Source organism: Eleutherodactylus coqui, chromosome 12 (genome assembly GCF_035609145.1).
Source record: "Eleutherodactylus coqui strain aEleCoq1 chromosome 12, aEleCoq1.hap1, whole genome shotgun sequence".
In the NCBI taxonomy this organism is placed as follows: domain Eukaryota; kingdom Metazoa; phylum Chordata; class Amphibia; order Anura; family Eleutherodactylidae; genus Eleutherodactylus; species Eleutherodactylus coqui.
In genome coordinates this window covers 39,807,864-39,821,934 of record NC_089848.1, presented here as the reverse complement: position 1 = coordinate 39,821,934, position 14,071 = coordinate 39,807,864, and the positions used below count along the sequence as shown (strand labels likewise).

The 14,071-nt window shown below is 44.4% G+C and overlaps 1 protein-coding gene across 1 annotated transcript in view; it reads right to left on the bottom strand.

Moving 5' to 3' along the window:
- The window catches only part of BFSP2 (beaded filament structural protein 2), a 53,284-nt gene extending 45,695 nt beyond the window's left edge, over window positions 1–7,589 (bottom strand). The window contains exon 1 of the mRNA XM_066585074.1: window positions 7,134–7,589. Coding sequence (XP_066441171.1) covers window positions 7,134–7,589 — 456 coding nt within the window. The remainder of the gene's footprint in view (window positions 1–7,133) is intronic.
- Between the last annotated feature and the right edge of the window lie 6,482 nt (window positions 7,590–14,071).

Here is a 14,071-nt window from a genome sequence, read left to right as displayed (position 1 = left end):
TATTTAGACGCAACAGTTATCGCTCAAAAGATGGCTTTGAGGAAGAATCATGGGTCTTAATGGGCCTTTAGTGTAACTAGTTCAATATGTGCTCTTTCCCTGCGCAAATACCCAGGAAAACAGAGCGTGCTGCAAACAAAATGCACGTGCAAAATCTGCACATGTGAACGACCCCATTGAAATCAATAAGTTCTATTTACTGTGTATTGTGTGTGCTAATTCTACATGTGCAAAACGCTGCACAAATACGTTTGTGTGAGCCCCGTCTAAGGACTACTTCACCCGGGCAAGTACAATTTAGGTCAGTCAAAAACTTCCTGATTTCACTACGAATATCTGTGATTTACATCCGTTTTTCTGTTTCCAATTGGGTGCAATCTATTTTTCACGTGCAACAAAAACACACAGAATTGACTTGAATAGGTGATTCTGCCCCGAGAATCACACTGGAATAGGACATGCCGTGATTCTTTTACATGGGCCATACATCCTTGAAAAAGAAATCATACATGTGAATACAGTCATTGATTTTACTAAATATGCCCCACTATGCTGGTCATATTGATGGAGAGGCTGCTTGGTCCCTGACTGGCCTAGGTTGGACCTTGCATCTGTTTGTCTTTCCCTATAAGAACAGAACTGCTAAACTATGACATCACTGTGTGAAAGTTCCCAGAAGGGCTGTAGAGAAGCTTCAGCTATTACATTGTATGCAGAAATTGATGACTCACAGGCCGTAGATCACTTTCACTCAGGGGCAGTTAAAGGGGTTTTCTCGGCAGCGCTGGCTGTCAGTGCCGAGATACACCGGGGTCGGGTGGAAGCCGCTTCTCTGACCCTGTGTTGAGGCCGGCGCTCGTAATTGTAGACCCAGCTCTCTTTGACATCAATAGGACCCCAGCCTGCTATTACAAGTGCCAGCCACTACACAGGGGTCGGAGCAGCAGCTTCTACTCTGACCCCAGTGTATCCCAGCACTGCCTGCCTGGAAAACCCCTTTACGGAAAGACAAACAAACCTAGCAGTCTTACTATACTCCCTGCGGCTCTTATCCCGGGGTCTTCTTGTTAGAATCACCTGCTTTACTATTTGAGTCTCCATAAAGTATGTAAACTAGAGCACCTGCAGTCATCAGACCACCAGTGATGGAATTAGTTTGTGCATCTGCTGCCATCTTGTGACTACATGGATGACTTTTCACACTGATTTTAAATTGCTAGTGCATTTTAAGGAGTATTCTGGGATATTTCTTATTTTTCTATTGATGACCAATACGTCATCAATAGATGATCGCCGGGGACTTGCCGCTCAGATCCCCTGCCTTCAAGCTAATCTGCGGTCCGCTGTCACTGTGGTCAACGTAGGAAGCAGAAAGTGCTGACCATAGCGCTGCGGCCCGGGATGGTACTGCAGGCGCTGCTTCCATGGAATTAAACAAGGGGGGTTTCTGATGAATACTTTCTCAGACTCCAAGGAAGCTGCCCTATGAGAACCATAACTTGGTGACAGGTTCCCTTTAATGCCACCACGCTGTCTCTTGTAACTTCCAGCACTTTTTTCAGCTCTTTGATTATCCCTTGCAGGGATACAATTCTGGTTTCCATGTTTTTTGAATAGTTCATGCTAACAGATAAGTGACTCTTTCACATTCAGTGCAGGAGGCCCCATACATATCCTGTGCAACGTTCCATAGCTTCAATGAGATGTGGGAGCAGAAGACCCACCAGAGGGCCTCCAGTAACACCACAACTCCTGGGCTAACTGACCCTAAAGGACTGGCAATATGGCGGGGACTGATGAATTACGGTACCAATTGTTGAAGGCTGATGTAGCAATTGTGTGTCGCACAGACCCCATGAAGTCATTGACCCACGTTATCAACAAGGCACTGTGATGGCTCCATACTGTTTTGGGGTGTGTTCTCATGGCATGGGTTGGGTCCACTGGTCCACCAAACACTTCATTGACCAGTGCCGACTAGGTGGCTATTTGCAGCCCTTCATGGAGAGTTCCTACAAATGGTGAGGCCTGCACATTTGCCCAACATGAGCCCAATCGAGCATTTATAGGATATGTTGAAGGGGTCCATTTGCACCTGCGAACCTGCACCTACAAATACCAGGGAGCTGTATCCAGATGGCATGGTTCAGCATCCCTTCATCTTCTGTCCACTTGTGGAATTGTTGCCATGCCAGTTTGCTGACCTTTGCAGGTATCCTACACAATATTAGTTTCTGTCCTATGACGTTTGGCATGTCAGTGTTTATATACATATATATAATAGTGTAGCTTTGATCCAAATGGAATCTCACATTCTCTTTATACTGACGATACCAATGTTAGGGTATGGCAATGGTGGCTAATAAAGTCTGACTTGACTAATTAATGGTAATCTCAATATTAGTTACACCAGATGCCCTTTTTCTATGACTCATGCTGACTTTTTTAACTAATGAAACAATCGGTATAAGGCTGATTTTTGGTTGCTATTCTGATTCACAGTTGTCTCTGCGTCTGAGTTAACACTTTGGGAAGAGGCCATCTTGGGGCAAAACTCTGGTACTACTCCTGGAATACTGCAGGCAATGGTTGGTGATGGCTTAGGGCCCTTTTAGCCAGCATGACTTGTCGGATTCTGTCCTGAGGGTAGGGCATCAATAGTATTTTCCATGGAAAACCCCTCTAATGTTTCTCCGGCCAGTATAAAAGAGCCCTTACTCCACCACACAGCAGCCTCCTGCGCTCTCAGCAACGGGACCCCAGAACACACCGCCATTGCACAATCATTCCTTCTCCCCAGCCATATTGACTAGAGCGCCCCCTACTGTGGAATAGAGCAGCAGCCTCTATGTGCTACATTGATCCAAGCGTATATTCAGATGGCGGAATCCAACACAGATTTTTGAATGTTCAATTCTGCCTCAAAAACAGCGGCAGAAATTCACCGCTAAGCTGTGGATTTCTGCCGCGGCTTTGCAATTGCATGTTCGCAGATCTACCCATGGATTTAGCCCTTTTCAAATCCGCATATGGAATTCCCAAAGTGTTTTTTTTTGCGTGGAATCTGCAACAAGAAGTGACATGCTATTTCTTTAGGGTGTATTTGCACCTGTTTTTGCATGCGCAATACGCAGAGAATAGAACCCATTGATGTCGTAGAGTTTATAGACATTGCCCTTTTTTGCTTGTGCGCATGATAAGCCTCAGATTAGGCAGCTGGAGACAATCCTGACTGAGTTCAGCCAACTGAATATAAGTAGCATTCCCCAGTGAGGGCGTGGGGACGTCTGCACAAGGGTTATATATGTATTGACTCCAATTAGTTTAATGTTATAAATAAATACAGAGATAATTCAGTATATTCTATATTTTGGTTTATTTATGAAGGTTCCTTTTGCTCATATTTCCCCCATGCTGTTTTTTTGCTTCGGCTTTCCCTTATCTGAATGATTCTTAGGCTGGGCTCACATGACCAGGTTGGACTCTGCATGTTGGAGATCTGCAGCGGATTCTGTCGGTGAGGCCGGCCGGTCACCCTGTGTACTGCAAGTCCCTGTATTATGGATGACCACGGAGGCTCACAGCCGGTCATGCGCAAAACAGGGTGTTCCTTCTTAGGGCTTATTTAGACGGCCGTATATTGACTCGGTTTTCACGCCGAGCCGATATACGGTGTCCTTGTCTGCAGGGCGGGGGGGGGGGGTATGGAAGAGCCAGGAGCAGGAACTGAGCTCCCGCCTCCCCTCCGCCCCTTGCCACTGTTTGCAATGGGAGGGGCAGGACAGGGCGGAGCTAAGTACCTGTGCTTAGCTCCGCCCCCATCTTGCCCCATCCTATTGCAAATAGTGGAGAGGGGCGGAGATTGGGCGGGAGCTCAGTTCCTGCTCCTGGCTCTTCCATCCTTCTCCCCCTGCAGACAAGGACACTGTATATCGGCTCGGCGTGAAAACCGAGCCGATATACGGTCGTCTGAAATAGCCCTCAGTTTGTATTTCCCGTACCATGGCTTAGCGATGATGCAGGTACCCGCAGCCCATACATAATGTTAATTGCGTATAGGCTGCAGGTTGACGTCTCCATTGACTTCAACGGAGGTCGTCCGCGTGGAATCCGTGGTAAAGTTTAAGACGAAAGTGTTTTTCTCCCCCTACGCATAATGGTACAAAACGAAACCACTGATTTTAATGGATTTCAGTGCTTTCATTTTCACTATCGGGATTCTTAACCGTTAATTGGACGGCCGAGAAAAGATAGGACCTGCCCTTTCTTCCCCACACCTCGTAAATGCATCGTGCAGGGAAGATCGGGTGGCACCTATCTTCTTGCTGTTTTTTCCAAACTCCTGCGCTCTGAGAAAAAGTTAGAACAGCCGGTGAGGACAAAAAAAAAACCTTATTCAGACTCTGTACCGGTGAGCGTATTTGCGCCTACTCTCATCTACAACCGCCCTAAAATAGAACATGTTGCGATTTTTCTTCCACTTGCGGACTACGCAATTCGTATCTGCGAGTGTGAAGGAAGAATTGAAAATACATGCGTTTTACCGTGGATCATCTGCGCAGACAGCGAGTGCGGAATTCGCAATTCAGATCCGGTTGTGTGAGACCGGCCTTAGAGCAGTTTCAGACAGACGTGGTTTCCTCTCCTTATGCGGCGGTGATAATCAAGGCAAAATGAAACCACTGATTGTAATGAGTTCAGTGGTTTCGTTTTCACTATCAGGATTCTCGCCCGTTAATACTACGGCCGAGAAAAGATAAGACCTGCCCTATCCATCGCGCAGCACCTATCATCCTGCGGCTTTTTTCAAACTTCTGCACTATGGCGCCAAGTTTGAACGGCTGGAGAAAAACCTCGTTCAAGTGCAAGTATACCCCGTACTGGCAAGCGTAGCTGTGCCTGCGGCCGTCTCAGGCTGCCCTTATTCCGGCTTCACACGGGCAAATGCGTTTTTTGGCGCACCTGAGCATTGCGGTTTTATGCTATGAACAAGTTGATTTGTGGCAGCGCAATGTACTGTACTCTTTTGCGCACGCAGGGCCTGTTCATATACTTGTGCCCCCCCGCTCCAGGTCCTGATTAAAAGGCTATGGAGCCTAATGAGGTGCGGATGTCTTCTTTTCCCCGCAGTTTGGTGCTATATTTCACAGATCCCGTTGTGCATTGCACACACATTTGCTCCCCCCCATAGACTTCTATGGGGCCCTTTGGTGCTCACAGTTGCACACAAATTAGATCATGTTCTGTTTTATTGCGCACATGAGAGCTGCGCATGCATAAAAAGGAGCGGTGAATGAACCCATTAAAAAAGTATTTTTGCGTTTGCAAATATACAGAGAATGGAACTCATTGATTTCAATAGATTCTCATTTTCCAATTTTGGGGGGAAAAAATCAGACCCGCTCTATGCTTCTGCGCAAGGGTCCCCACATATGTCTCTAAGGTCCTCCAATGCACGCAATACACGCTGCGCAATTCAGTGAGGAAAAACAACACATCTGGAACTCATTAGGCTAAATAGCCATTTAAATCAGGGCGCGTTCGTCTGCCGTGCGCCAATGAACCTACTCTGGGAGCACAAAAATGACAGATACGCTGATACATGCAAAAAATCCTCATACGTTGCGCTGAAGCATGCGCACAAACAAATACGCCCGTGTGAGGGAGCCCTAATCTTCATCAGAGTTCAAGGCTCTCTTCACATATTTTATATTGCATGCCCTCACACGTGTCCCCGGCTATGACATTGTTTTTTACCCAGTGCATAGGTTTATTACAGATATGTAACATATATACTGTATATTACAGATGTGTAACATGTATACTGCATACTAGAGATGTGTAACATGTATACTGCATATTACAGATGTGTAACGTATATACTGCATACTAGAGATGTGTAACATATATTCTGCATATTAGAGATGTGTAACATGTATACTGCATATTAGAGATGTGTAACATGTATACTGCATACTAGAGATGTGTAACATGTATACTGCATATTACAGATGTGTAACGTATATACTGCATACTAGAGATGTGTAACATATATTCTGCATATTAGAGATGTGTAACATGTATACTGCATATTAGAGATGTGTAACATGTATACTGCATACTAGAGATGTGTAACATGTATACTGCATATTAGAGATGTGTAACATGTATACTGCATATTAGAGATGTGTAACATATATACTGCATATTACAGATGTGTAACATGTATACTGCATATTACGGATATGTAACATTTATACTGCACACTAGAGATGTGTAACATTTATACTGCATATTACAGATGTGTAACATGTATACTGCACACTAGAGATGTTTAACATGTATACTGTATATTACAGATGTCTAACATGTATACTGCACACTAGAGATGTGTAATATATATACTGCATTTTAGAGATGTGTAACATGTATACTGCATATTAGAGATGTGTGACATGTATACTGCATATTAGAGATGTGTGACATGTATACTGTATATTACAGATGTCTAACATGTATACTGCATACTAGAGATGTGTATCATATATACTGCATAGAAGAGATGTGTAACACGTATACTGTATATTACAGATATGTAACATGTATACTGCACACTAGAGATGTGTAACATATATACTGCATAGTAGAGATATGTAACATGTATACTGTATATTACAGATATTTAACAAGTATACTGCACACTTGAGATGTGCAAGATATATACTGCATATTAGAGATGTGTAACATGTATACTGCATATTACAGATGTCTAACATGTATACTGCATACTAGAGATGTCTATCATATATACTGTGTAGTAGAGGTGTGTAACATGTATACTGCATACTAGAGATTTTTAACATGTATACGGCTTATTACAGATGTGTAACATATATTCTAGACTAATACAATGAAGTCCGATGTTCACTTATGATCCATGAAAGATTAGTAGAGTTCATGAATAGATACCTGTAATATTACGTGTACATTAATGTGTTATCAGCAGTTTTGTATGTGGCAGTCTTACTAGTGATGAGCTGGTTGTGCCTCATATAAAAGAATCCCATTACATAAAGTACGATTTTATAGATAATGTAGTGTAAAGAGCAGTAACCACACCAGAAAGCACTTACCTGGTAGTATATATTCTCCCAGCTGGACCTAAGTGATCCCCAATTGCTTACAGTTGATGCCTTTTTGTCCAGGTAAACCCTGATGTGTTCTTCCAGTTCGCGGTTCACCTGTTCTAAGGCTCTCACTTTATCTATATACTCCACCAAGCAGCAATTCAAAGATTCAAAGGTGGCGGCTCTTCCTCTTTCCAAGCTCTGGGTAACAGGAACGGGTGGGCCACAACTGCGTAGACCCTGCATAAAAACACTGCTGATACCCAGGGCCCTTCGAGATACCCTAGTGCCAAGACTACTGACCCCTCCAGTTGGAACGCTTCCTACATACACACCTGGAGGCCTGGAAAGGTTACTTGCAGTGCCGGTGCTGACCCTACGATTGGTAACCCCAGAACTCTCAGCGGAAGACAAAGGGGGTTGTTGCCCCAAGATAGATGACCTACGCCTTGGTAAAGGCATTGCTGCAGGAGGCTCTCTCCACACTGTCCCTGCTCTCTAACACTCTGAATTCCCTTCCCAATGTTAGGTTGTTTTTTTTTTTCGTTGTTGAGTTTTTGGGATTACATCTTGTCATAAGCAGTTCTAGAACAGGGTGTTTGTACTATTTGTCATGGAGAGTTCTGTCTCATTGTTCTACAGCTTTTACTGTCTCGGCAATTCAATTCAGGAATAATCTGATTGTTGTAAATAAAAGTCCAATGAAAGGCAGTCAAAGTGAAAAAGTGACCGTTTGATACCTGCCACTGGTAATCTAGGACAGTACAGAGTAGGTTTAGGGCGATTATTTATATAGGAGGGTATCATACATGGTCCACATTATTTATGATGCAGAAATAGATGATTGTCCATGGTATGGGATGAACTCAAGGCAACTTTACTTCACAATGTGAAGGGGCTACTTTGGGCTAAAAGTAACGAATTTGTTGCCAAAGTTGAAAATAAACTTTGACAAAGCCTTCTACAAGGTAGATGTCATCATCTTTCCTCATAAGAGTTAATCTTTCTAAAACCTTTCAACATTAATTAACATAGTAACATAGTACGTAAGGCTGAAAAAAGACGCATGTCCATCCAGTTCAGCCTACGGTATTAACCCCCAATGTGGATCCAGAGGAAGGCAAAAAAAACCCAAAAAACATTCAGGTAGAAGCCAATTTCCCCCATTTTAGGCCCAATGCCCACGGCCGTATTGCGTTCGCCTCCGGATCCCACAGCAAATTCTCCCCATAGGACATGCAAGAAAAACGCTACTCCATGCCCACAAGCAGAGATCAACTGCGATTTTCCACGAGCAGGGGGTAAATCGCAGCATGACTATTCTACTGTGAGCCTTGCACGGACGGCTTGCATTGCAGTTAATGGAAGCTGTCCGTTCCGCGGTGAGTCGCTGCGGATTTGTGTCATCGCGGGCGCGACTCTCTACACTGCGCAAGTGTGGCAGCACACCATCCGGCACATCCACAGAGCAGAAAGAAGACTTCAAGACAGGTATGTGGGGGTCAATGTGGGTGTAAATTCGCTGCTAGATTTTGCAGTCGGAATCCAACCCAGCTTTGTGCATTCGGCCTAAGGGTGCATTCACATGAACGTATATCGGCTCGGTTTTCACGCCGAGCCGATATACGTTGTCCTCATCTGCAGGGGGGGAGCATGGAAGAGCCAGGAGCAGGAACTGAGCTCCCGCACCCTCTCTGCCTCCTCTCCGCCCTTCTGCACTATTTGCAATGGGGAGAGGCGGGGCAGGGGCGGGGCTAATTCTCACAACTTAGCCCCGCCCCATCCCACCTCCTTTCATTGCAAATAGTGCAGAGGGGTGGAGAGGAGGCAGAGAGGGGGCGGGAGCTCAGTTCCTGCTCCTGGATCTTCCATCCTCCCCCCCTGCAGATGAGCAGGACGTATATCGGCTCGGCGTGAAAACGGACCCGATATACGTTTGTGGGAATGCAGCCTAAGGGAAAAAATTCCTTCTCGACTCCAATCTGGCAATCGGAATAATCCCCGATCACCGACCCTTCTGAAGTAATCAGTGATATAACATGTAATATTGTACCGCTCAAGAAAGGCGTCCAGGTCCCTCTAATTGGCCAAACGTACTTAATACAAAATATTGAATTGTAATTATCTGTTTAATTCTTCTAGTTGTCATAGCCTCAGGTTTCCCCCATGAGGAGAGGTGGTGATTAGATATGGTAACATCATTTAGAAAGCAGGTAATCCATTGGATAAGATCTTTGGACTCATTGGATTCAGGGGGCATGTACTTCTCTGTCATTACATTATATTCTCACATGTTTTGTCATTCAGTGATCTGAACTCAGTATACTGATTGCATTGAAAGTATTAATGTTGGGGCGTTTCGGCAGCAATCAGAAAGTGGAACCAGGGTGATGTTACGACATCTGCCCTGGCCTACGTGACTGCACCATTGATGCTTGCGCCCTGTAATTCAGCATTGGGCGCTGATGAATGCCTTCTTCCTGTCACTGAAGAAGGTCCCAGAGATGTTGCATGTCAGTGGGCTCAATGTGCCCTTTTTGACAACCCTGCTACAATATCTCTTGTCATGTATGGACCGATTGGCAGAAAGGAAGGCATTTCCCCAAGCTGGCCATTCAGCCATAATGGAAGTGAATTTATTCTGGATCGCCCCTGCATGGGCGTCGATTATTTTCCTGCCTGAGGTGTTTGGTGAAGCAGCGGACTCCTGTCAGCTAAGTACCCAGCGGCTATTTATACTGTGTTCTATATGTTGCTCTTTCCTTCTGCATTAAACCTCTTCCCTTTTCCCTATCTAGGAACAGACTAGACCCTCAAGGTTCTATTCGTGGGGTCACCTTTATCAGGGTGATCGCCTTGCTTCTAAGACAGGGTCTGCCACACCAAAGTTGGTTAGGTACAGCATGCCCATTCCTGTTACCGTTACTTGCTTATCTTGTTTGCCCTATTTCTCCATATAATATATGTCTGTATTGTGAACATTTATTGGTCTGACATGTTGGTGACGTCCATGAGGGGCGCTCTACATGCACCCTGCACAAACATAATAGTAATGTCAGGGTTAAGAGGTTTACATTTTAGCTAATATTTTTTTAAATTTCATTTGAGACCCTTCTGCTGAATTATAACACTCCCATTATATTACCACATAATTGTGCCAATGCATGCCTGCATAAAACCAGCAAACCACTAAACTACAGTGCCATACAGTGCACACACAATACCGCCACACCGTGTCTATATAACAGGGCCATGCAGCAAACTTGTAAGCCTGGGTCCACATGGGGGCTGATTTGCAGCGGAATGTCTGCAGCGGGCATTGTGCTGCAGATCAACAGCGAAAAGCCTGCCTCCAAAGCCGCACCATTTGCTGCAAATCATGAAGCGGGTTTTATTGCGTATTTCTGTGTGGAATTCACTCCTTCATTGAGAAGAGGGGAATACCGCATCACAATTTTGAGCAGATTATTTTCAAATTCTCATCCACTTTGCGGCTACTATACAGTTGCTCCTATTGCAGTGTCATTGTCAAGCTCTGTTAAGTCAAAGAGGAGGCATATGTTGCAGCTCGGTGGTAGTTTAGATCAGTATGTGCGTGGTGGTGGTGGAAAGACCCTGGGGCAATATTCTCTTTCATCCATGATTTATTTTGTCCCAATGTTAGAGAATATTAATTGCCATTGATACGGTCCCTTTTAGAGATGAGCGAACCTACTCGGCCACGCCCCTTTTTTGCCCGAGCACCGCGATTTTCGAGTACTTCCGTACTCGGGCGAAAAGATTCGGGGGGCGCTGTGGGTGAGTGGGGGGTTGCAGCGGGGAGTGGGGGGGAGAGGGAGAGAGAGAGGGCTCCCCCCTGTTCCCCGCTGCTATTCCCCCGCTCCGCCACGCCTCCCCCCGCCCCCCCGGCGCCCCCCGAATCTTTTCACCCGAGTACGGAAGTACTCGAAAATCGCGGTGCTCGATCGAGTAATTACTCGAAACGAGTAGGTTCGCTCATCTCTAGTCCCTTTCTTTCCATCCTTCCTGTTCTTTTCATTGAAGCAAGCAGGTACTCTGCAAAGTATTGCATCTATTCTTTGTAATGATGATGTTCCTGTAAAGCCACTCAAGTATTATATGAGAGCTGCACTTAGTTTGTCCCAGTATGCAATCATAACGTTTTGCTTTCTAAAATGCCCTGTTTTGAAATTTCGGGCTTGAGAGCTGATTAGCACATGACAAAGGTAATCACATTTCAACCACACCCGGAGGCTACTCTCATTTTGACACTTTTTCTGTCCGGTTTTTGGACCAGAAAATTGGTCTGAAATTCGTACAGAAATAGCACCCATTCATTTGAATGGGTGTATGCGCATGGGCTTTTTTTTACTCATAAAAAATTGCACATGTCCTATTCTTGTCTGGTTTTCAGATGAGAATAGCATGTGAAAGTAGTAAATTGTATTTTATGCAGTAGTGTCGTGTGCAAAAGACATGCATTGTAGTTTTAGTAACGGTCTGAGATGCTGAGTATGCAGGTTTGTCATAATTAACCTTTGTAATGTTTTACTAAGAGAGAAGTATCACACATGCTGTAGACTTTGAATTGTTTACTTTGTAGGGAATGCCACACTATATAACCTCTTGCATTGGAACAATAAGATAGAAGAGCTTATTACTTGAGTGTTTCTCATTGTTTTATTCTCTGATGCATCAAATGAAATTAGGCATACCTGATTGATAAGGCCACATACCCATTGAGTATCACAAATGATTACTCTAACAAGCACATGTGAATGTGTGGTGTTCAGCACATCAGACAGCATGCAGATGGAATGTCCAAGTGCTGTACGATGTGAGTTGCGCCTGAGAATCTGAGGTGCAACTTTTAAATTGCCCATGTGCAAGTAGCCTAAAGCAGTGATTTTCAGCCATGGTGCTGCGACACTCCAGGATAGGGAATTGCTAAACAATCAGCTGCCAGATGCAACACAGTCAGTTCCTGTATTCATGAATGTACCATCCAATAGGAAAGAGTACAGAGCACAGAAGTACCGGCCACAATGCTGCCTTCCATGCCAGAGAGGAGATTGTGTGCCTGACAGAGTAGCTGGAGTCTTCTGTAAAGCCACCCTGAGGGCTTATTCAGATGAGCATATATCGGTCAGGTTTTCACACCTGACCGATATACGCGGCCCTTCTCTGCAAGGGGAGGATGCAGGCTGGGTCGGAAGCTACTGCATTGAGCTCCTGCCCCTTCTCCGCCCCTCACCACTGTTTCCAATGAGAGGGGCGGGATAGGGTTGGAGCTAAGTTCCCATCTGAATAAGCCCTGAGGCACATATTGCCAGATGTATTCGTATAGACTAAGGGCTCCTTCACACGGGCGTGTTTACGCACGCTTTTGCACACTCAATACACAGAGGGTGGAACCCATTGATGTCTATGGGTTCATACAGATTTTCGTATTCCGTGTGCGCATTTCGCAAAAAAGCCTGCAACATACTCTACTTTTGTGTGCGCACCATGGGTCCCTAAAGAAGTCTATGGGGGTGGGGGTGGGGTGCAATACGCTGTGCAAGTCTGCTGGAAAAAGAACACATCTGGAACTCATTAGGCTAAAGAGCCATTTAAATTGAGGCGTGATTGTCTTCCGCGCATGAATGAACCTGCCCTGTTGGGTCCAAAAAGTACAGTAAAATATGCCGATGCGCACGCAAAAAAATCTTGTTCCTAATTTCCTTCTTATGTCTTCTAGCAGCATGCATAAAAACGCCACACATCTATACAATGTAATTGTGTACGCACTGCATTTTAGACGCACCCTTAGAGAACAATAGGGCTGTTACCCACATAGAATGTGGTAAAATACAACATACACAATAAATAAACGCAAGTGTGAGTGGAAAAATGAAAATTAATATACTTTCATTGACGTCATTTACCGCGTATTATGTGGCCCAAGGCTTTACTAAACGTTAACCCGAGCCAAAGTGAGAATACAAATAATGGTATAAGAAACTCTATGTGATAAGATGGTCAACAAAAAATATCTATCAAATCCAAATAATGTAATAAACTATTTTGCAAAGACACTAGATGTCATGTTTCTGACTATATAGCCAATGTAGATCCATAATAGCACTATAGTTATCAAACGCAGAATGTGTTTATATGTGAGATATAGGGGTGAAGGCTCGGTTGGGATATGTTTCCACTATACAAATATACATAAAACTAATCTATTTTTGCAGATTCCTGTAAGTAACAGCCTGTGGGTATCTTTCTCCCGCTTGCCGGATATGTTACTGCTCATTTTTCACGCTGTCCTCGGCATCGGTATGCTTTGGGCGCAGCAGCTGCAGAATATCTGTTATTACTGTAATGACGCTGCAGGTGTTTATGTTCCATAATAATCTTCATGATAAGGACAGAACTAGCACTTATGAGTCTACGAGCCAGATAATTACTTACAAGACGTTCCTGAGCACTTCTGGGACTGCAATTTATTTACTTGGCCTTACTCTAGAAAACTGCTGAATGCTAAGTAACTTGGATGTATAAATTTAGAGGCATTCAGTAATGTGAGGCACATAACCCATCCGCACAGCTGACAGAGGCACAGCAGGAGGTTCTTGGGTCCGACTTCAAATCTCTAACGTCATGTGCCATCGCACATATACGGTATAGGTGCAAAATGCAGTGTACTGAATACAGGGTGGTCATCTTCGGCAGTGTTACTTAATTTTCATTAAATTTCGGGTTATTTATGGTAAAATGGTCCAAAAGTAATTAGAAGAAAAAAAAGATTGTCAGATTCCGAAGGAAACGGGCACTAAAACAAGCACTTCTGGTGTTTGCAGTGGAATCAGACCAAAACATACAGGGGATGGACAAAATTATGGTAACACCATGCAAAATGCATGGGATTTTAATCATTAGCACTGAGCTGTCCTTTTAAC